Source organism: Bicyclus anynana, chromosome 14 (assembly GCF_947172395.1).
Source record: "Bicyclus anynana chromosome 14, ilBicAnyn1.1, whole genome shotgun sequence".
NCBI lineage: Eukaryota > Metazoa > Arthropoda > Insecta > Lepidoptera > Nymphalidae > Bicyclus > Bicyclus anynana.
This window is the reverse complement of record NC_069096.1, coordinates 1,422,894-1,447,055: the sequence shown is the minus strand read 5'-3', so window position 1 is coordinate 1,447,055 and position 24,162 is coordinate 1,422,894. Positions and strand designations below refer to the sequence as shown.

General features: G+C 35.7%; 2 protein-coding genes across 3 annotated transcripts in view; one reads left to right on the top strand and one right to left on the bottom strand.

Moving 5' to 3' along the window:
* Positions 1-45: 45 nt before the first annotated feature.
* On the bottom strand, positions 46-3,238 carry LOC112057919 (uncharacterized). Its single transcript, XM_024098532.2, has 4 exons — positions 2,881-3,238; positions 2,402-2,490; positions 1,620-1,791; positions 46-1,083 (listed from the first exon to the last, which is right to left on the bottom strand). The coding sequence occupies exons 1-4, from the start codon at positions 3,127-3,129 to the stop codon at positions 1,054-1,056; spliced, it is 540 nt and encodes a 179-aa protein (XP_023954300.2). The 5' UTR covers positions 3,130-3,238; the 3' UTR covers positions 46-1,053.
* Positions 3,239-8,851: 5,613 nt separating this feature from the next.
* The window catches only part of LOC112057904 (6-phosphofructo-2-kinase/fructose-2,6-bisphosphatase), a 40,164-nt gene continuing 24,853 nt past the window's right edge, over positions 8,852-24,162 (top strand). For both annotated transcript variants that reach the window (XM_052885679.1, XM_024098510.2), the window contains exons 1-2: positions 8,852-8,964; positions 9,614-10,354. In XM_052885679.1, coding sequence (XP_052741639.1) covers positions 10,192-10,354 — 163 coding nt within the window. In that variant the 5' untranslated portion in view covers positions 8,852-8,964; positions 9,614-10,191. The remainder of the gene's footprint in view (positions 8,965-9,613; positions 10,355-24,162) is intronic.

Sequence of the window (24,162 nt, the reverse complement as noted above, 5' to 3'; positions counted from 1 at the left end):
ACCCAATAGCACACTGCACAACTAAATAATGAAGGTAAATAATAAAGGTTTGATTATTTAAAAAAAAAAATAGAACTTTTCAAATGTTTCCTAATTTTATTACAAATCTATCTGGAGTGCTAATAAGTGGTTTATAGATAACATTGGTCATTATTATCTATTAGGTACCTTGTATTCTGTGCTATTACTATACCACTAATATATAATCATATATTAATATATATAATATAATCTGTGCTGCTAAAAGTATATGCAGCTTTTTCATTCTTCCAAAAAAATTACCTTCCACGGCAAATTAAATCCATGTTTTTTTTAATTATTTATTTCAATACGCTTACAATATAATTAACAGATACAATTGATTGACAAATGACATTAATTTTGTAGAGTAAGTAATGAAAAAAATAAGTAGCTACTAAAGGTGATAGGTACCTATGTTAAATCATTTGTTTTACATTGTGACATTCAACAAACCAAACAACTCAACTTAATAATGTGGACTGTCACGCGAGAGTTCGGATTATGCTTGACTGTATTCTACCCTGCCCCCTAGCCAAGTAACACGTCGATTCTCTTTCTACGATCAAGATGTATGGGAATGACATTTGCTATCGACAGGTCACGTGATCAAGATCTGTCATTCCCATACATTTTTCTAGCTTTCGAAGCGTTTGCGATCGTAGAAAGAGAATCGACGTGCCACTCGGCTACAGGGGCTGGGCGGTTTTTTGCCGACTAAGCTCTCATTCGCACGAGAGTTTTTTTAACGGACGGTAAAAAAGCGTTCAAATATAGTATGAAGTAAAGTGAACGTCTCTTTTCAACAATTGAAAATGCAACACTGCTCGAAAAAAAACGTTGTGTTTATAAATCACTGTCGTGTGAACATATACTTGGGAATGCATTTGCTGTATTTGATTTTGAACTTTTTTTAACATCCGTTAAAAAAACTCTTGTGCGAATGAGGGCTTACAAAGACAAGCAAGTAACTCTGCTCGGAAGCGAAGCCTTTATATCGAAGATTACTCGCAGCCCTCGACTTGCTTCAAATGTTCAAAGACCGTTGCTATCTGAGTCAGTACTCTGTGAAAGATTTACACAATTAGCCTTAACAACAAGACATCAAATAAAATATTTTTTTACAAAACAAATTAACTGACTTCAAAATCACAAAAATAAACTAAAAAGCGATAAATAACATCGTATGTGCTGCCTTCTGCCTTGCCTTCTGAATTAATTAAAGCCGTTTCTGAAAGAACTGTCTTCAATTCAAATCGTAAAAGTTCATGATTTAATCGGCTTTAGTTTTAATGCATCACTGTGCTGGCACCGCCTTCAAAGTGATCAGAAGGTAGCGCATAGTTATTTTTCGCTTTTTAGTTTATTTTTGTGATTTTGCACGGGCAATTTGGTTATTTTTATTTTAACACAAAATTACTGAACCGATTTTCATGAAAATGAAATGGGACCAATCTGGAAGTATACTCTTTCAAACAAAAAAAGTATTTTTAAAATTGGTTAAGAAATGACGAAGTTATGCGGTAACAAACATGAAAAAAAAATACAAAAAAAATATAAGTTGGTTAAAAATATTTAAATAAAAGATAAGAAACACCAACCTTTAACTCGACATCCTGTAGAGCTTCTTCCAATGCAATCAGACCAGGGTCGTCGGGCGAGAACACCCTGCACTCTTCATCAAAGAACCTCTGCATCTTCAACTTCAACTCCTCGTGGTATCGGCCCCGCTCCCAACTGGACTCAGAGCTTTCAGAGGAAGTGCCTTGAAAACTATTGGATTTAAAAAAAAATAAAGGGTTATTATCAACATTATTAGCCGATGGAAGTGCTACGAACATTGGACTCTAATTAGGTACCCAGTAGATTGCAAAGGCCCACCTATTTGGCGTGAAAATGAAAATGAAAATTTATTGCTTAAATAAGTTTTTACAATAGTTTTTACAATAGTAGTAGTAGAAAAACCCTGAGTTAAGTTTGAAAAACCTGTATCTCAGGTTCCTGGCTCTTCCTGCAAAACGACCTACCTGGAGTAAACCAACACTGCGCTTTAGGCTGCGGGGTTGTCATACTAGCACATTGGGAACCCAAAATTTATTTTATTGAAAATAGTTCATCATCATCATTATCAACCCATAATCGGCTCACTGCTGAGCTCGAGTCTCCTCTCAGAATAGGTTAGGCTAAAAATAGTTAAATTTAAAGAAATAAGGGGCCGTTGAAATTAGACTAATGATCCGCTTATCTTTTAAGCACTTGCTAATCGCAGAGCCAGTGGCGTGATGTTTTTAGAGGTTTGCTTGCTTGTGAGCTTTAATATGGGGTTGAGTCATATTACCTACGTACTCATCTAAGGGTGAAGGGTTAGAAAAGTTTTTAGTACCTCTTCAAGGAGTCGAGATAGCCCGGCGGGAAGGTGTCTAAAGCTACTTTCATCTGAACCCACGGGTCGCTGAAGCTTCTGTTTTTGAGCTGTCATAAAAATAATTTGAAATTAATGGCCTTTACAGACTTCTAAAAGTATGTAATTCTATGTTTGGCCGTATTGCATGTACGTTAAATTTATTTTATTTAATGAACAAACCTCTTTCAGTTGTCGATTTGATTACCAACTTTTGCTGTAGAAACCCAAAATACATTCACTTGCCTAGGTATTTATTTCAAAATGAGTCAATTGAAAAAAAAATTATAGCTTTGACCATGGTTACCACTCATAAATGTATGATCCATCCAACAAAAACGCTAGTAGTTACATGCGTTTTTAGAAAACAAACTCATAGGTATATTATTTACCCAAATTATAAATCTAAAATCGTATTCAGGATCTCTCGCATCCTAATCCTGTTAACTCTCTCAACTTACCATCCTATACCTGTTATAATCAATTTCCGAATCGGTCATGGCCCTCGACAGCGCAAGACTCGAGTCTGAGCTGGGCGTTTTAACCTCCAAGTCCTCAATGCTGACTGAAGCAATGCTGTCAGAGATATCTTCATCGGGTTCACTCCATATGTACGGTTGCAGGGTCACGTCCTCCGGTATGTCCAAGTCATTGACCAGCTGCGAACGCGTCTTGGGTATTGTGTCCAGGATTGATTGAAACATGTTCATTTTGAAGAGAAAACCTTCTAAACTTATTTGCTTTATGCAGCAAATTGGAACTTTCTGCGATTTCACTGGTGTAGGTAAATGCCTGTATACCTAAAATGATCAAGGTAGGCAATGATTAGGGAAAGCAAAGATTTGCCTAAAAACCACTCTTGTTTTATAGATGACAAGAAATACAGACGCCGGAAGGGCCTCGACATTTTAGCTATTAGACTCAGAAAGTTAGAAGTAAAATGTTTTATGTGGTTCGCTTGGGCTTGTATATTATCCACATACTATTCATACATGCTATTCATTGTCTTCCGTTCGGAGTCGTCTACATAGAGGCTAATATTTTAGAGGTAAATGTTTTAACTTGTTAAACACCAGTCACACCCGTAAGACCGTTAAGACTAAGTACCTACTTGGTGAACGATTTGAACTTTCCTGAACGAACTCTATAAAAGACCTGGATACTAGGTGCCCATACGTCTATTAGGAGAATTGAACAAAATACCACTAATTACATGAGGTAAGTATGTAATTTTCTGCACCACATTGAGTTATTTTTTCAAGTACCTATTGAATTGATACAATTGAAAAGCACTTTACGGGTTAAAAACAAGCCTCTGGTTAAGATCACGTAGTCACTGTGGGCCGAATAAAATGTGTCGCAATTCAAAAGAAAGCCGTGTTTGGTCGATAACTTACGTCAGGGCAAGCACGCAATACTGTCGCCAAACGGTTTAAACTTAAAAGCATGCAGTTTTACGAAATAAAATAACTAGATATACCTATTCTCTACAAGTTAGCTCTTGACTACAATCTTACCTGATGGTAAGTGATGATGTAATCTAAAATAGTAACGGGCTAACTTGTTAGGAGTAAGATGAAAGTCCACACTATTAGTTTCTACACGACATCGTACCGGAACGCTAAATCGCTTGGCGGTACGTTTTTATCGGTAGGGTGGTAACTAGCCACGGCCGAAGCCTGCCACCAGCTAGACCTGGGCCAATTAAGAAAACCTCAATCGGCCCAGCCGGGGATCGAACCCAGGACCTGCATCTTGTAAATCTACCGCGCCGTCAAAACTTAATGAAAAGCTTAAAAACAAATAAATTTAAATTATCGTTAGAGATTATTTTTATATAGGGCCTACGTAGGTCTAATTAAGAGTATTATTAGACTGAAAGAGAAAGAGTAGAGTTTACTAAGTCCAGGGGCGTAGCCAGAGCTACTGGTATCAACCGTATGATCGTGATACGGGCCCCGGACTACAGGGCCCCTTACGTGTGAAAGCAATAATTAGTAAAATTTAATCGCTCACCTAATCTGGTGCTTCCCGGAGAAAATAAACATAAAAAGATATTTTCGGGATTTGCGGCTCGTCTATGAGGCCCCAACTTATTTTAATACAGGGCCAAGGCAAGCTACGCTACTATAACAAAACGCTAAATAACCAGTGTTGCCAGAAGATTACTTTTGTAACCTTTTAGGTGATTTTTTGACTGCATTGGTAACTTTTAGGTTACATTAATAAAAAGGTTACTTTTACGTGATATTTCGGAATTTTTAGAATTAATTTACAATTTCGTATATCTAAAACAGAACGGTCACAGAACAGAACTCATCGATGTTTCTGTGTCAATCTCACTATAAATGAAGACGTTACAATTGACGTTGCGAAATAAGCAAGTTGCAGTCACATTGAATTTCTTGAAAAAATCAAGTATGAAGGTATGAATTTAAGAAATTAACGTCTATTGTTTTTTAAATCCTTGCTCTTTAATTGTATTTTTCTTATCCCATAAGTAAAAGGCAAACAATCAGGGCCTTACTTAAGATGATTCTATTTACGAGTAAAATCTCCTTCGGTTTGTAGTAATTTAGTACTTGGCTAGTATTCGTAACAGACAGATATTAAAAAAAAAAACAAAATTACTTTAGCCCCCAGAGGCTGAAATGGTGGTTTAGCCATGCTGTGGAACGCAAAAATCAAGATTAGTAGTAGTCAAAAGGTTACTTTTTACACAAAAAGGTTACTTTTTTTAATATTTCGGGTAACTTCTCATAAGATCCAACTGGCAACACTGTAAATAACGTAAAACCTTATTTTTTGTTGGCCTAAAACACAGTCGGCCGTATTTAAAAGTTTGGATTAAGATTTAAATCTCAATTTTCTTCAAAGTAAAGTAAAGGTTTAAATATTAAGCCATGTTTATAATTATGGCCAAGTATGTACACTACCGTGAACCGTCCCATAGAGTTCTAACATTGTTTAGTTTACTAAACAGCGAGACTTGTTGAATGTAAGTAGGTAGATATAGGATAAGTACTTACAAATTATTATATATAAAGACTGACTTAACATTCTTATAAATAAACACATAAAAACACAGTAGCTCATTGTCGGGTGTAACAACTAACGATTAACAAGAAAGGTAAACAAAGGTATATTGTGAATTGTAATTTCATCATCATAGGAAAGTACTTCGTTTTCTGAAGATCGTCATGTCACACATCTCGAATTCTAGTAAAAAGGGTTTAGTCTATTAAAAAGCGGAAGAGTTTATTTGTATGTAGGTATGTTTAATTTAACTTGCTAATCTCTGAAAAAACCAGCCGCAAAATTATTGGAAGAGTACCTACCTGTAATACAACATTGAGTAATGGTAAAATTGTAGAAATAATGACACTATTGAGATTTTTTAAGTTCTAATTTCATTAATACTGCCTCATGATCTTAAAAGCTGGTAGGTACGGATAACAAGTACCAGGGCTCTTTCAAATCTAGGCCAATCAAACGAAAAATAAGTTATTGAAAAAAATCTCAAGAGCAGTCTGGATTGGACAAATAGGCGACGAAGACCTCTGGGCTCTGTGTCTCAAAGAGCTGAAAACAGTCGGTCCTGCGCCTGATCTTTATCCGATTCCATGACGTAAGCTATCAAATACCGATTAGCAAAGCTTTTCATTTTGGGCCTATAATTACGGCGTGAAGGAATAACAAACATACACATTTGCACACTGAGGTAACACAACCTACACACAAAACTTTCGCCTTTATATAGAATAGAATAGAATAGAATAGAAATCATTTATTTGTTAACACAACACATAACTACATAATAACTTAAAACTAATACATTTACATCGTAATAATAACTTAAAACTAATACATATATATATAGAAAATATGTTGTGCCAAAAAAATGGACCTGACTCAGCTAAAATTTGTTGTGAGTACATCAGTACCCACAACGCTGGTATTCTGTCAGACCCTTAGGAGGGAAGAACAGAACACAAAATAATTATATAACTAATAAAATAAAACAAAATACAGTTTAAAAATACAGTAGTGTAATCTCAGAAGAACAAAAAAAAAAATTAATCACAATAGCTAGCAAACACAAAAGAAAAGAAAAATTTAAAAAAAAAGGAAAAAAAATATATAGAATTTATTGTTTATTATTAATTAATAATTAATAATTGCCACAGTCTGCTTTTTGGCAATCTAACAAATACAATCGAAAAATTTTCTTAAAAGTAAATTTAGATTTTACCTCCCGAATAGGTGGGGGGATGTTGTTCCAACATTTTGTGGCAAGATATTTAAAACTGCCACGAAATGCTGCAGACCTGTGCTGTGGCATTATTAAAGGTGGTACTTTAGACCTCTTACCATAGCTAGGTTTCCGCCAAGCTAGCTTACTGTATAAATATGGAGGTTCTTTAGTTTTGACAACACCAAATAAAAGAGTGCCTACTAATAGCTGATACCTATGTTTCATATTTAATATTTTATTATCAATTAAAAATGGGGTGATGTGTGATCTGGGCGGGACGGTGAAACAAAAACGAGCACAAGCGTTTTGAACTCGCTGAATCAATCGCCACGACTTTTGTAGAAGACATGGGCCATATGCAGTAAAACAATAACTAAATTTTGAAAGTATTAATGTGTCACAAAGTTTAATTCGAAGTTGAATGCTAATAAAGGATCGAATACTATATAGTACTTTTAGTCTGTAAAAACAATTCCGAGCAAAATCGATTAAGTGGTTCTCAAAGCGCAAGTTCTCATCGATACGTAATCCTAGATTCCGAGTATCATTGACATGTTCGATATTTACTCCATCAATGTGTACCCTAGGCTGTTGATCTAGTATATCTTTTACTTGCTTCTTTGTCCCAACGACCATGAATTTCGATTTAAGGGGATTAAGAATTAACGCGTTATGTTTACACCATTGTGATACTTTAGCAAGGATTTCGTTTAATTTACCAACACATGCATTGACGTCTTTTCGATCTACAGGAACATATATTTGCAAGTCATCTGCGTATAAGTGATATTGAGAATTTTCTAAACAGTTAACTATATCAGCCGAATATAAAATAAATAATAAAGGACCCAGAATAGATCCCTGGGGTACTCCTCTGTTTATAGGTTTTACTGTCGACAGTAATTCATTCCCATTAATCTTGCGTAAAAGAACTCGTTGCTTCCTATTTTGAAGGTAACTAGCGAACCATAGGACTGTGGTAAACGAGAAACCGTAATGTGAAAGTTTGGCAAGCAAAAGAGTTATATTAATTGAATCGAACGCACGAGAAAAGTCCAGTAAGGCTAGGATACTTCCTCTACCGGCATCTTGATAAGTAAGTATATTATCGATGACATCTGATAAAGCGGAAGACGTGCTACGATTTTTTCTAAAACCGGATTGAAAAAGTGGTAAAATGTTGTTTGTTTCACAATACTTTATGACTTGGTAATATATCACTTTTTCAAGAATCTTAGAAACATATGGAAGAATACTAATCGGTCGTAAATCCTTTATCTCAGTTGGTTCATTATTTTTTGGCAACGGTAAGACCAAAGCTGTTTTCCATAGTGAGGGAAATGTGGATGTTGAAATAGATTTATTAATTATAGCTGTAATAATTTCAAGAGTAGCAGGTAGTGTAAGTACGATCATATCCATGTTAATTTTGTCGACGCCCAATGCATTAGATTTAATTTCTAGAATAATTTTAGCTACAACATTTTCATGTACGGTCTTGATCTGAAAACTACTAGCGGTAGAAAACTTTTGTGTCTCAAAATAACTTAAAACGGCGGGATCAATTGTATTATCTCCAGGGATGTTTAAGAAATGATCATTAATTATATCTGGGTCAGGGAGATCGCAAGTGTTCATACTTATTAGTGTGATAGTTAGTCCTACTCCTAGCCTCTAGGCCTTAGAGGGCATCAAGTACCTAATCTTAATCCGGCACTGGTGATAGTCGAAGAGCTAGGGATAGCCAGACCACAGGACATAAAGCACTTAAGCTACGCTTGCCTGTGTCCGTGAGCCAGACCATCCCACTCTACCTACTCGTATTACTTTACGTGTGTCAAGATCAAGGTCTCCAAACAATAAATACTTTGAAATTTTTTTTTCTGAGCTAATACGAGTAAGTTCCAATGAATGTAAGTATAGTTTGACAACCACAAAGACCGCTTCACAGAGCCCGTCAAGCGAGCGCTGGCTAGTTGTTTACAACTTCACACAGTAATTTACACATTATTAATCGTCAATATCAACATCCACACGACACATAGCCGTGTATCGTGTGTGACGTACACGCAAACACACGTACGCTGCGTGCATCGTGTGACTTGGTGTGACGTGTGCCGAGATATCGTGTTCGTGGGCACTTTGCCCAAAATCCGGCCAGTGCTGTACGCGGCGCCGTCGGAAACCGCCGTGTCTGTATATAGTACGTTTACATGTTCGACTTCTGATCCGTAGAGTCCGTTTACACTCTACATCTGTTACCCAGTGCAGTGTATCGATCAATTTAATGGTATTAAATGTGACGTTATTAGTTGTTAGTGATTAAAATACGTAAATTACTTCGGTTACGAGTGGAATTCAAAGTCAAAGTCAGAAATATTTTGTGCAATAAAAGTAAACAAGTCTGTTTTAAATAGTCATATTAATTACTTATTTTTACAATAGGTAATTTAATGCATTTGTTTTATTTCTCCTAATTTTTATTTCACTATAATCAAGTCTCAAATGTGCTGCTTCATACTAAAATTATATTAACTGTGTTAACTGTTAGCGTTAATTAATTTCAGAGATTAGCGCAAACATACACAACGGACGGAAATTTGAAAAATATATTTATTTTTATTGAATGAAGACTATAATTTTTCACAACAAACATATTCTTATTCTTATTTACATACTTTAATAGCTCTCAATAAAATATATAATCAGATTAAAGTAGAGATGTACAGATGGTCCAGAGAGAGCTACTTAAATCTACATACGTTTAACTAAATTGCATCTTTCGAATGAAGTACGAGTAAATTACCTTTCCACTTTTTCTATGATCTTTGAATGCGGAAAATACAATTGCAAAACAAATAGCAGCAACATCATCCAGCCGTATTGCTTATGCGGCGGTAGTGATACCTATCTAATAAACTTAAAACCTTGAATTCCAGTGTATCAGGACTAAACAATTCAAATAAGCAGCATTCCTACTAACAATTGCTGATGTCGCGGTAATGTTAATATGATGCTGAGAGAATAGCAGCAATATCATCCATCTGCATTACTGAGGCGGCGGTAGTGACAGTGACAGTTTTTCGAATTAACAACTTTGAATTTTAACTTGTATAGATAATACCATAGTGTATTGTAGCAATGTTATAAATTGCTGATGTATCATGAGGTAGTGCTATCCAACAATATCGCGGAAGCAGCGGTAGTTCTACAATAGCCGCAACAATATCCGACAATATTGCTGATGCTGCAGTTGTACTTCAATTACCGAGTAACTAAATAGCAACATCATCCAACGATACTGCTGAGTAAAGAGCAGCAACATCATCCAACGATATTGCTGAGTGAATAGCAGCAACATCATCCAACGATATTGCCGAGTGAATAGCAGCAACATCATCCAACGATATTGCCGAGTGAATAGCAGCAACATCATCCAACGATATTGCTGAGTGAATAGCAGCAACATCATCCAACAATATTGCTGATGCGGCGGTAGTGGCAAGCAGCAGCGCCGATGGATGCGGCGAGCGGCCCGTCGCTGCGGCTGCGCGGCGGCGTGAACAGCGGCGAGAGCAAGCGCGAGCTGAGCCTGTGCACCAGCGCCATGTCGCCGGAGACGCAGCGCCTGCTGCCGCCGGTCACGGAGACCATCATGACCAAGCCCTTCCCGATACGAGGTAAGCATCTAAGTAATAAAGAGCTGCTTTATTGTAATAAAATAGGAATAAAATAACACAAGCTGGAATGATTAAACTGTATTCCAAATAACTTATTACTCATTCTTAAACAAATCGTTACTTTAGTAGATGGTTAATACATTAATTAAATTTACTTAACACCACATAGGCACATAACATGTAATCATCCTTTTCATAGACAACAATACCCTCAAACCTCAGAATAAAACCATAATCATTAATAAACAGTACAGATTAAAATATTTATCTGGAAGAAGGAGTTTTTTTAAGTTGTCTTATGTATTTATAATTATTAAATAATTAAAAATCTAACAATTGCAACACATACACACACAAACTAACAAAGGACACTGGCACAATCTCTTCTTCTTCTTCTTCCTTCTGGGCCGAATCCGCACTTGGCCAAGTGATTGGCCGTTGTGCGTGGGTCATTCTATGTAGGTCCCCGCTGGCTTGGCATAGTCTCACCTGATTTGTTAACCACCATCAGCCGGGCTAGCATGGGCAAGGGATAAAATTTTTATCCACCCATTATATCCACTGACTAAGGATATAAATCCACCCGTCATAGCATGACCACAAGGGAAAGACAAATTAATCCCCGATTGACATTACGCGTGGAGATCTTTTCCTCGACTATGGCATATGGAGTGGATAAAATGGTAGGGTTGGGGTGGGGTAGGGTAGGGGTAGGGTAGGGGTAGGGCAGGGGTAGGGTAGGGGTAGGGTAGGGGTAGGGCAGGGTTAGAGGTAAAGAAGGGTAGAGTAGGGATAGAGAACAAGTGCACTTATGTCAAAACGAAGCTTGACCGGGTCCGCTAGTATGATAGATACTATAGATACCTACTACAAACCACCGCAAAAAACAATCACCAAACAAAACAATGCCAACAGAAAACAGATAAATAATATGCACAAAAAAACCAAATATTATCAAATTTACGTTTATTTCGGACTATTAATATACCTAATGCCAATTTATAAGATATATACAAATGGGTTGACAAGTCTTTCCCTCCGTTTATCCACCGGGAATATTATATCCACCGACGTGCCCATGCGCGGTGAGTGGATAAAACGAGTGTGGGGGATAAACGTTTTATCCTCTCCCCGTGGATAAATTTCTCCCTTGCCCGTGCTAGCCCTGCAGGTGATATCAAATTGTAGTCAAGGGCTAACTTGTAAAGTAAACTAAACAGTAAAAAAAAATTATACTTTGGTGCCTTTACCGATATATACCTACGATAGTCATTCTAATACCGAATACCCACAACCCTTCATCTACTGTGCCTTCGCCATACGAGACGAGATATAACATGCATGAATTTGAAAACCTATTTTGAAAATTGAATGAAAATATCAATTTCCTTCAAGTTTCAATTTCAATAGCATAATCACATCTACTGTGGCATAATGATTTTATGGGATTAACCTCACACTCGCAAGGGACTGTGAAACTCGTAATTTAAATCGCAAAGGTTGATATAAACCGACATTCCCCTTACTATTTTTTAGGAATTTAAACATCGATAATATCTACTAATCTTTAAAAAAACACCATTGTATTGATTAAAACATAGTATTCATTCATGCAAAAGATATTAGCAGAAAAACAAATAAAAAATCAATTAGAGAATAATAATAACAATAATTTATGTACATTTATAATCACGAGTAAAATAATGCGCGATACCACACACGACAATATTGCAATTATAGGTATCAATGTAGATATATGTATATGTACAAGTATATTGTACATAATAGATACAACATAATTTCAGTAGATACGTACCTAGTAGGTACCTATTATTATTTATCATTTTATGTGGACTGCACTAGCCGCTTGTTCCATAAATCTAGACTCTAGTCTAGATGTATATAATCCGATCGATGTCTAGTTAACGGTGATCGGTTTTAAAATTCACTCGCTAGATTCTAGATCTCGGATTATACGCATGTTTGCATGTACAAATGCATAATATCCTTATTTATATGTTTATGGCGATATTGCTTATATTATGCCCTTACTTATGAAAGTTTCGAAATAAATGGTAATTTGTTGGAGCAGTCCGGGGAGTGCGGTGGATGTCAGACTCTCCTAATTAGGTTAAAAGTACTTAAATAAGTAGGTACCTACTTACTATTTTAGCTATTAGTTATAGAATTTGAACTGTTAAATAAAGTAATTAGATAAATGCTTTACCAGTAACCGTTTCTAAAAATGTCACGCTTTAATATCTTAAAACCTTGAAATATATGGCTTCTTGACCTACAGAGCCTACATATTATACGTAATTACTGTAGTGCAAGTGTGACCTTAGTTCTAGTAAGGACGGTAGGTATGTCTGAGTAAAAAAACGGTACACTTTTCACGTAGTTCTCGAAAGAGGAAATATCCACATCTCAATGTTAGTTGTGGTCAACAAAGAACGTTATTTAAAACAAGTAATACCTTAATATCGTCTACAATGACAAATTGTGTGTTCAGGAAGTGTTAAAAATTATATATACATAATACATATCACTTTTTGCGGTGATTTTGTAGGGACGTAACCGATCATAAAATATCATTGACTTTGACATAAAATAGATATACTTACTTACCTACCTATTTATCCTTCAATACAACGATATATTAGTATTTTTATTTATCTTAATCGATAATATCTTTATTGGTACATATTTGTTCAACAATTAAGTGTAGAAAACAGGTCAGTAGGTCAGGTTAATGATTCGATCCTCAAAATCAATTATTACAACTTTTAAGTGGAAAATAAATATAGTATGCACTTGGTATGCACCATATAATCATGTATTGAAGTGCATTGTGTACAGACCTACCACAATACTTTATTTACAATCATGTTCTTTATTATTTCTAGGGTTCTGTAAGTCCGTATAAGTCCGTTCATATATAGATCGGAAACGGAAACGGATTCGTTTTTTACGTCAATCTTTCTGTCAATGACAATTTTCTCTAGGATACACCGTCAAATGCAGATGTGTGACATGAACAGTCGAAATCGGATTAAAGGTGGTGTAATAAAATAAAAAAAAACATTGTAAACTAAACATTGTAAGACTCATATCAAATTAATTAGTATGTTGCGAGGATCTCAAATTTATTTTTTGTAATTTTATTGAGACTTATTTCCCTTACAACTAAACCTAAAATTAAAAAATAAATACAGTAATTAGTAAATATGTAAATACTAATAAATTACGGGAAACTCATACTTACTTTACGGAACCCTTTTCACTAGAGTTCAACTCACACACCCCCGTTTTTTTTTAAATTTAATCCTCTAGCTTCTCTTTGAAATAGATTCTGCATGTAATATTAAACAGAGCGCTTTGTATTGGAAAGAACCAACCAGTTTTAGTGTATAGTGGCATCTAGCTCAGGATGCGATCGTTAGGATTATAGGTCAAGGATGAAGTGCTTGTATGACGGTACAAAGTTAAATCGTTAAAATATGGATCAATCAATTTTTTTTAATTAGTCTCCAACAGCAAAGGCAAAGATCGGTGGTTATGCAGCCTGTAATGATATCACACTGTGTTATCTACTCGAGAGTTATCTGAGGATCAACATCAAAGATACAACGACAATAAAGATAAAATATAAGTATAATCGTTACAATGCATTAGAACTTGCTTACCTATTTATATTATCGAGGTATTTAGATGGCCGTTTGAAGGCTAAACTGGTTATTTTTAATGTGTCATAACTTAAATACCTACTGGATTATAAATATGAAATCTTGCATGGAAGTGGTTACTTAGATGATATTTAATTTAATTAAAAAAAGGAAACTATTGATACAAATTGAAGGACGTAGTGTAAAATTTTCTATTTTCGATGTACGCAAATTGTAAAGAGGTAAAATATGTGTGTGGGCAACCTCTACTGATTTATGGAAAAGCTTTTACCATTAGAAAGCCACGATATTTGCGAATATCATAAGCTATTTCATCAATTTCCAAGGAAACGGGAACTGCGCAAATGAAACCGCAGAATGAACCAGGTTGTCTCACAGGCCCGTAAGAGCCAATAGCGATACGCAGGTTCCTGACGATGGTGCGGTCCATGACATGTCGAGGGGTTGAAACCTCTGGGCGTCTGTTAGGGCAATATTATTTATTTATTGTATTATTATTTATTATTATTTATAATTGGCTTATTTTTGTAAACCTTTCTACTTGTAATATTTTTGTATTTAATTTACGTTTCTGTCTCTTTTTAATATTTGTCGATGTTTGTTAGAGGCGCTCCGCACGTCTCGATACCGTCCAAACATCACCTTAATGGCTCCACGGAAGATCAGCGCGGTGTCCCCACGGATACTGCAATATGCTGAGTGGAGACCCTTTTAGGATCACATCATGCTGCAATGTATTTAATTTATTGTTTTTTTCTCTCTTTTCTTTGTATGATGTGCATTCTGAATAAACTTTTCTTTCTTTCTTTCATCATAAAGCAATCAACGAGTTCCATCAATACAGTCTTGCGTTGTACACATAACATCGTTATACGTACATAATAGCGATAGATTTCCATTGAGCCCGCTTTAAATTAGATCTCTTAGGTGTGGTTTACACGAGCGAAACTGCAGCGGTATAAATATCATATTTTGTCATCAAAATCAATGTCGCAGAGTCTCTGCGCCATTGATTTTGATTTAGGGGTGGCTTGATTCCACCCGACTAATATTGATACCTACTAGGTATGTCCATTTAGAATGGCAGTTCAGGCAAAGAAAATGATCACAGAAAATCCTTTTTCTGTGATCACCTTCAGTAGTTTCGGCTGGGCGATAATTAAGTCAACTTTTTATATTACTACCCTATGCTTATACCCGTCTGGTTCTTGTTCCATTGTGTGGTGTTGTGGGAATACTAGAGTACCTAAAATATGGTTTATGAACTACATTATCAGCGTGTAATATACACGCTGATGATGTAGCTTTCCAGTGGTAAATAATTTTAAAATCGGCTTAGTGGTGTAGATTAGCGTAACAAACAAAGAAACAAGTAATCTCAAATTCGCTGATACGGTAAAAGTTGTTGGGGGGCCCTGGGCCATGGGTATTTTATATTTATCGTCGGCTTTACAATATGAATTTATCGTAGCGGTATTCGCCTTTCGTGGACACGCCGCCTTAAGAGCTCAGTGTTTGTATTGCACAATGTCAATGTCAAGGATATTAGTCACCTAATGCAGCCAACGCGATTCAATGTCGATTACGCCGAGTATGTAGGATGTAGGTAAGTGGGTGAATTCCACCCTCCTTCTATCATTCTATCAGTGGCGTAACTATACTATGAGATGACCATGGAAAATTCATTGGATGGTCCCAAAAAGTGGTGATACATAATATAATATAAAAAATAGGTGTGGCACTCGGCAACTGTCGCGGTAAAGCATTAGCATTAGCGGTATTGCATAGCATTTTTATCAACTTATGCAATTATAATTATTTCTTTATTTTATTTATGCTCTTTTTTAATTTTCTTTAAAAAATAATAAAAAATAAAAGAATAAATAAATAAAAAATGTCTATAAGTTAAGCTGGAATCGAACTCTGGTTTAACACACTTGTCCAGTTGAGACGATATAATAACGTCGAGTGTTAACTTGATGCACGGTTTGGGTGTAGGTTTATTTTCGTTACGGAATTTCTTGATTCAGTGGCCGCGCCCAAAGTCCGCGATAAAAACTATAGTACTAAATACTTATGATTATGGCGAACTGACAGCCACGCAACGGTCAAACTTATAACACCACTCTTTTTGCGTCGGCCCTTCGGGGTCTACTAAGTAGGTATTAATCTATGATAATTTTACTGGTAGTGTTCTAATGAAAAGGTTACCTAATAGGGGTTACACGACAAGCACAAGTGGGTTAGCAAGAGCATTGTATAGAGTCCTTAACATTAAACCATGCTTAAAATCATATTCTATGATTAAAACTTACAAAACTATGAAAAATAAATATGTATAAACAAATACATCATTCGAACGAGCTTTCATCTGTCAAGTTAATCCCCGCGAGCTGTATAAAGCTATGACAGTGCCAAAATAGTAAAAAGTTTTTTATAATTAAAACTAATATTTCTTTTTACTCGTATATCATAATTAATGTTAATTATGATATGAGAGAAGATAAACATTCATCATTATTTTTATGTAAATTAATAGATCAATACCAATAGGTTACGCAATGAGTGCGAACACTCGCCTGCCTTCCGAACTACCTGACTGAGAAAGAATACAATAAGGAACTTAAGCTAACTTATCCTAATGACTATACAAATCATGCCCGAATGGTGGCAAGAATACTGGCTGCATTTCCTCGCTGGACAGTCAGGAATTGAAATAATTGAAACTATTTGAATTAAATTGAATTTACATTTTGAATTAACTTAGCGCACCAATGCAGCACATGCAAGCGTGAACCTTTCCTACTTATCTAGACATTCACCTTGAAGATATTACTGTAATCGTAATCCGTAATACGGTAGTAAAGTACCTGTGTATTCATTTTAGTTTAATAACGCGAGTGGAGGCAAATGTTGGTATTCAGCGGAAGCTCCCAAGTTCGAGTGTCGACTTAAATACTTTTAAATAATTAAAAAAAATACTTAATAACAAATGTATGACGGAAACTCAAAATGAGCTTATCATAGGTAAGTTCTTACCAAAAAGTAAATTAATTTAGGGGTTTACAGAATAAAAAAGGACATTGAATGATGAATTGATCTGACGTAGGTATTCGAATGTTCGAATAAAGTTGAAATTCGAATAGAATGTTCTATTCGATTTTTAAAAGTTCATTAACCTCATAGAATGCACACAAACGTCGAGGAAATAAATCCTATAACAGCTAGGAATTTTTATCTATTCACAGTGACACATGATTATTATAATACTTAAACCGGTATAAGTAATTTATTTAATTACTTACTGTTAATTTACCTAATGTAGGTAGGTATTTAAAAACCTATTGGCTAGCAGGGCTATGTTGGGAATGGCAACGATCGGCGACCATGCGGCATTTGCTATATTTTTTTATTTGTGCCTGAGACAGGCAAAGAACATACAGCCAACGGCTTTTTCTATCTGTTAAACCGCAATGTAATAAAAGTAGATACTCGTACCTACACAAATAAAAGTGGGTTTAAATTTGGTCTTAGAAGTTAGATCCAATAAAAATGTTTAAGATGTTATAGATACTTAATTAGGTAAGTAGATTTACGTTGTTGCAAAGGTCTCTATAATCTACTAGACAAGGCAAGGATTCAAGACAGTTCGTTGTAAAAGCAACTTAACTTTTAGTACATACCTACTACCTACTAATTATAAAAAATGTACCTATGTACCACAGAGTAAAGATCATACAGAGTGAGTCTTTACAAGCAACGTGGTGAATGCGGTGAAACCCATAAAAAAACAAACGTCTTCTTGACATCCGCTTATACAAACATTTTTTTAAAATTTGTATTTCAAAATTTAAAACTAACAACAATTACGTACGTAAATTAATATAATAATCAATGAACCAATAATAAATACTCTTATTTCTTTAGTTTTTGTGAACAGTTTTTAAAATATTTAAAAACATAAAACGTCATTCTTCTTGAATAATATTCAAAGTTACTGACTCGAGAATATAATATTAGTTTTTGAATTTTGTATTTGGAATCTCAGTCGTGTTCCTTCCGTCCATCTGCTTATTATTGATTAATCTGTGCTATGTATCTTCTTCGTTACAGTACTTTTCATCAAAGAAGTCCACCAGGCGCGGCGCTAATGTCTTAATGGCACTCATTGTCATTTGGTAATGGCGGTCTTATTGTCATTTGTGTAAGGCGCTGTCATTTTTAGTGTAGGTTTTACCCACGGGACTTCTTTCATGAAAAGGACTCCATAATTTTTTTATCTGTCCCCAAGCCTTCGGCGTTTTCCACCGGATATATCACGGATTAAAAAAGTAAAAGCGTCAAGTTTTTAGCTTTTTCTGTTCTGTTTTAAATGTTTTTTTATAAGAGGATCTATTTAAGATCCTAGATTAGATTACAAAACGTAAAAGATGTAAGATATGTTTACGATGTATCTAAACAAAGAAGCTATATTCAGCTAGACATGTTATCTACAGCAATTAAGTTGTCATCTTGTTAATAATGATAACAATAACACACGACAAAAGCGATAGCAGTCACTATCTCGATAAAATATATGGATGATCTTTGTATTCAGTAGCCAAGTACAACTCACGAATTTTAACCGATAAATTTTATTCAAAATGTTACAACTGTTATCGCCGTTTAGTGTTGGAAATAGTAGTCTGTGACGGATATGACGTCGCTCGATCTCGTGTTGGCTTCAGTGTGCTCGTGGCGTTCGAGCCGTCCACATCTCTTGTTGTGTAATTCTTTATGGGTTACTTGAGATAGTCGGGGAGAGTGACTTGAGTGGAAAAGGGGAGTGTTTGATATCAGTCAAAGGATCCTTTAACCCTACACACATCGTTCGCAAGTACGTGACTCCACTCAAGGTCATTCTCTGCCATTCTAGGGTCTTATTTTGGTTACAGTTTGATTTGTTAATTAAGTTGTCCTGACAAGTGTTGTGAATCATAACCTTTGTTCGACATTAGTTTTCTTATATTTGTAATCACCTTTTGAGTCCTATAATACAACTAAGTATAACTTTCCCACATTGATCCCGGAAAGATCTTTAAAATCGATTCATTTGAAAAGTACTATGTTAAAGTAAACAAAATGGCTTTATCAGCTTTCTGTGACTATTTAGTAATGTTTATGGTCCAACCTTCCAAATTAATGCCATGCTTGTTTCATCATCCTCTAATGAAAAAGCTGGAATATAGGAGTGATTTGGTTTGGACACAACTGCACTAGAAACTGTTTCAAATTTCAGTTACGAGGTTTAACCAAATCTGTTAATTTAATCTTAACAATACTTTCATTTTGCAAGTATAAACTCTGCAAGTTAACAAAGCCTTTACGCTAATGTTTCTTGCAAGCGTTAGAAACATCACCTATTTACGCATACAAAGATATTTACTACTACTATGTAGCTTCGACTGATGAAAACTGAATCAGCCGTCAGCGAAATCCGATAAAAAAGTGGATCCCTCATCCGACAAATAGGCATGTCCGGCCGACTGCTTTATTACTTGTTAAGGAGATCCCAATTATGATAACTTAACAGTAAAATTAACTTGAAAAAAAAATAGGTATCGGGTCAGAACTGGAAGCTGACTGGACAGGACAAACTGGAGGCCGTGGGTTTAATTGTATAAAGGAAATTCAGTTGTCCATGATTGCTTTCATCCTTGGATGAGTCAAACTCAAAGAAGCTTTAAAAACACTTTTGTTATGGTATTTTTTCTACTTTCATAAGCTTTATATGAGTAAATACTATTATGAAGGTATCATATCGTGAAACCCAAATTACGAAATGGAAAAAAATAGGATTCTGCATCCATACTAATAAATGCGAATGTCCGCCTTTATGTTGCGTTTTTTCGATTTCTGGTGGCACAGTGATAAATGCACTTAACATTAACATAGGCACCGTGGCGCAGTGGTATACATGGAGGTTTTACAAGACGGAGAACCTAGGTTCGATCGCCGGCTGGGCCAATAGAGGTTTTCTTAATTGGTCCAGGTCTGGCTTATAGCTATCCGGTACGATGCCGTGTAGAAACCAAAATGGGGTGTGTTAGCCCTCTTCCACCTTAGATTGCATAATCTCTCACCATCAGGTGAGTTTAAGCGAATGCGGCGGAACTCAGGCATTCATTAGTACTTATGATTCGTCGTAAATTCGATCAATCAATCGATCAATTGATTTCTGTACCAACGACCGATTTCAGCCTTGACCTAAACCGCAGAATCATTCATAGGACTCGCTCTCCCACGCAGTAATACCGCTAGCTCGCTACCGAAAACATATTTATAGAGATCAGCGCCAGTCAACTGTTCAGTAGAAGTACAATCATACACAATCAGTAGAAAAATAATTATAAAAAGCCTTTATTTATCTGGTTCTGTTATTACGAATATGATGGACAGGACTCGTAATGTGCTTATAACAAATCTTGAACTAAAAAACACACTTAGCAACTACTTGTTAGCTTGTTTTTTTAATAATATTTATAATTTTTTTTTAAATTTTAATCTTACACAAAGGAATTTAATCTTATCAGGCCAAAGAATTAGTATTGCCATACAACGTGGCAATACTGCCAGCCTTCTGGGCACTTTACCTATGATCGTCGATTCGGACGAATTCTACGACGCCTGAGCCTTTAGATATAATTTAAATAAAGTATATTTCCTTTTTAATTTTTTATTAGTTATAGATATGTAGGTAGGTACGTAGTTTTAAAATTATTGTAAAACTTTATAAGATTTAATAAATCTTTCTTATCTTACACAATCAGTTAAAAAGGATCATTACGTAGATTTAGCTACTAGACACAATGCACTATAAGATCATCCATACATTTTGTCGCGATAGTGACTGCTATCACTTGTATCATGTGTTGCTCGTATCATTATTGACAAAATGACAACATAATTGATGTAGATAACATGTCTAGCTGAATATACGAGTAGCTCCTTTGTTTGGATACGTCGTATATACATCTTGGATCTTTTATATTTTGTAATCTAATCTAAGTTGTAATATAGGTCCTCTTTTAAAAACACATTTAAGTAGGTAGGTAATAGTCTGGGCTAATTGACTATTTTTGACGTACACTAGTTGATTTAAACGAAGCCGTGATAGCCCAGTGGAGGGTGTAGGTTCGAATCCGGTCCGGGACATGTACCTCCAACTTTTCAGTTCTGTGCATTTTAAGAAATTAAATATCACATGTATCAAACGGTGAAGGAAAACATCGTGAGGAAACCTGAATACCTGAGAATTTTCTCAATTCTCTACGTGTGTGAAGTCTGCTAATCCGCATTGGGCCAGTGTGGTGGACTATTGGCCTAACTCCTCTCATCCTGAAAGGAGACTGGAGCTCAGCAGTGAGCCGAATATGGGTTGATAATGATGATGAATGATGAGATGACAATTTGTCAATTTAATTGATGTTAATAGGTAGGTAATAAATACCAAAATAGTAAATAGGTCAGCATGGCTCTTGGCCCGTTAAGGGCCGTTAAAAAAGCCAAATAAAACATGCAGTTTAGTCATCATTATCACCAACCAACCTAAAGCTACATATATATCTAGTTTTTTCTTAATTCTAGTTTTTAATGGTCACCAGTCACTACCGGTGAGATAGATAGCCACGAGAACGGCGCGTGCGCAGCGAACTGCGATAACCGTTGAATATATTACAATTTATTATTTATTTATTGTTCGCTATCACGTGAATACACCAATACAATATACCTACCTATGAAAGCTCGTAATTGATTGTTGTTCTAAAATAGAATGTCCTTAGAAAATCTGTATTTACAATGATTTATGATGGTTGTTTAGGTATCAGTTTTCTTTCTGTTTTGTGTATTTTAAGTTGATAGGTAGGTATAAATAAAAATAAAACCTAATATCGTAAGTACGATATTGGATTTTAAATTTTTTACCTACCTCTTACAAGAATTTGCCTAAATTATCATAATAACCCATATTCGGCTCACTGCTGAGCTCGAGTCTCCTCTCAGAATGAGAGGTGCGGTCATTGCGGATTGGCAGACTTCACACACGCAGAGAATTGAGAAAATTCTCTGGTATGCAGGTTTCCTCACGATGTTTTTCCTTCACCGTTTTGATAATAATGAAGTCCTGCCTACCATAGAATATAAAATACAAGGGTCCAGTAGGTAGGTGTAGGTAGGTAGACTGAGATTGTTGTGGGCTCTTCTCAGACCAAGGCGCTTTTGGAACCCTCGTAACTTTATGTTAAGGTTGGGAGCCATTAGTTGTCAACATTATCTGATGTTTCAAAGGTGCCTGTAAACTAAGCCTTAAGGCTGCCAGTTCACCGAAGCGGAGCGAGGTAGCGGAGCCGAGAAACGGAGAAATATTAACCAATAGGATTGCACACGATCTCCGCTCCTCTTCAGTGGACAGGGACGAGCTAGTTTACAAATTCATATAAAAACAGTAAGCGGAGCGGGGAAACGGAGCGGGGAATCACGTCTGCAACTCGGCTCCGCATTACTTTCTCACTTCGCTCCGCAGCCTCGCTCCTCTCCGGTGGACAGACACACGCTCTGCTTTGGTGGACAGGCAGCCTAATGAGGAACAATACAATGGGGAACTTAAGCTGACTTATCCCAATAACTATACAAATCATGTCCACACGTGGAATGGTGTCAAAAATACTGGCAGCATTTAACCGCTGGACAGCCAGGCTAATCCTTAACTACGGTAGCTTAACTAACCGCTGAGAAATATTATTTATTAATTTATCAGACTTAATTCTTTTTAAGGTAGTTGACTCATATGTAATTTAATATGAACAATATTAATTTCGCTTAGTACATGGAATAAGGGTTCGAAATATATCGATAATAATTAATAAAAGTTTATTTCATAGAAAACTTAATTTAAAAAAAAAATCATGTATTTCTTTTTTAAATTTCCAAACGCCAATAACGCTGTCATCCATTTCGTGAAGTCACAGTATTTGTACTCGATACACTAAACGTCAAACTAACAATTTTGTCAAACGCTCCGTTTGTAAGGGATTTGTTATAGTGACGTCATGAAACAGTTGAAATATAGACCATCATTATAATATTGTATTCACCAACGTAAAGTAGATCATTAATGAACTATCTAAGATCATTTAAAAAAGTGTCAACTAGCCTCCGTGGTCTAATCTTCCACTCACGTTACGCAAGTTCCTGATAGACGAAAAGTTATTTGTATTTCGTAAATATGTGCAAGCGCGTCACAGAGGAAATAATAGCCGCGACTTGCCCGCCAGATATCACGACAGACACGCATGTCTTGTGGCTGCACACAGATAACATCTGTGCAGCTGGAATTACAGCTCGCAGTAACTTATCTGTAGTCGGTAAGATGCTTATTGCTGAGTAAAGTAATCGATAATTCACATAGATAATGTATCTACGTACCGACTCGTAAATCTATACTAATATTATAAAGAGGTAAAGTTTGTAAGTTTGTAAGTTTGTAAGTTTGTAACAATTTTTTGAAATGGGGTAATCTTCGGAACTACTGGTTCGATTTTAAAAATTCTTTCACCAGTAGAATGCTACGTTATCGGGGAGTGCTATAGGCTATATTTTATATTTCTATCATATATAACTACTGAGTTATCGTGGGTTTTCTCTTACAGGTCAGACCGAAAAACTTACTTATTCGCATGCGCTGCCTCAACCATTGCGTATAACTGAAATAAATGTATGGAGGCTTTTTGAACCTTTAAAAGTTCTACAAAAAAGTCCGCGACACCATATGTCTATCTTTTATATTTTAGCAGATATAGTACCTTTAGTACTTTAATAAATTATTTAAATTTTAAACTAAGGTTTTCGTCATTATTTACACAACTAAACTTAAATCCTTATCAAAATAAATTATTTAATAATCACAAGGATATTATAGAGATAAGATTTGCCCTTTACAGTATGTTAATTAGTTATATAGTTTCGGAGATAATACAAAATTTCTGAAAGTCGCAGAAATGCCGCTATATGACGCCCCGCGGTTTCAATTACGTGGTTTCCGTTCCCGTGTGACAATGAGGACCAAACGTAGCCTATGACACT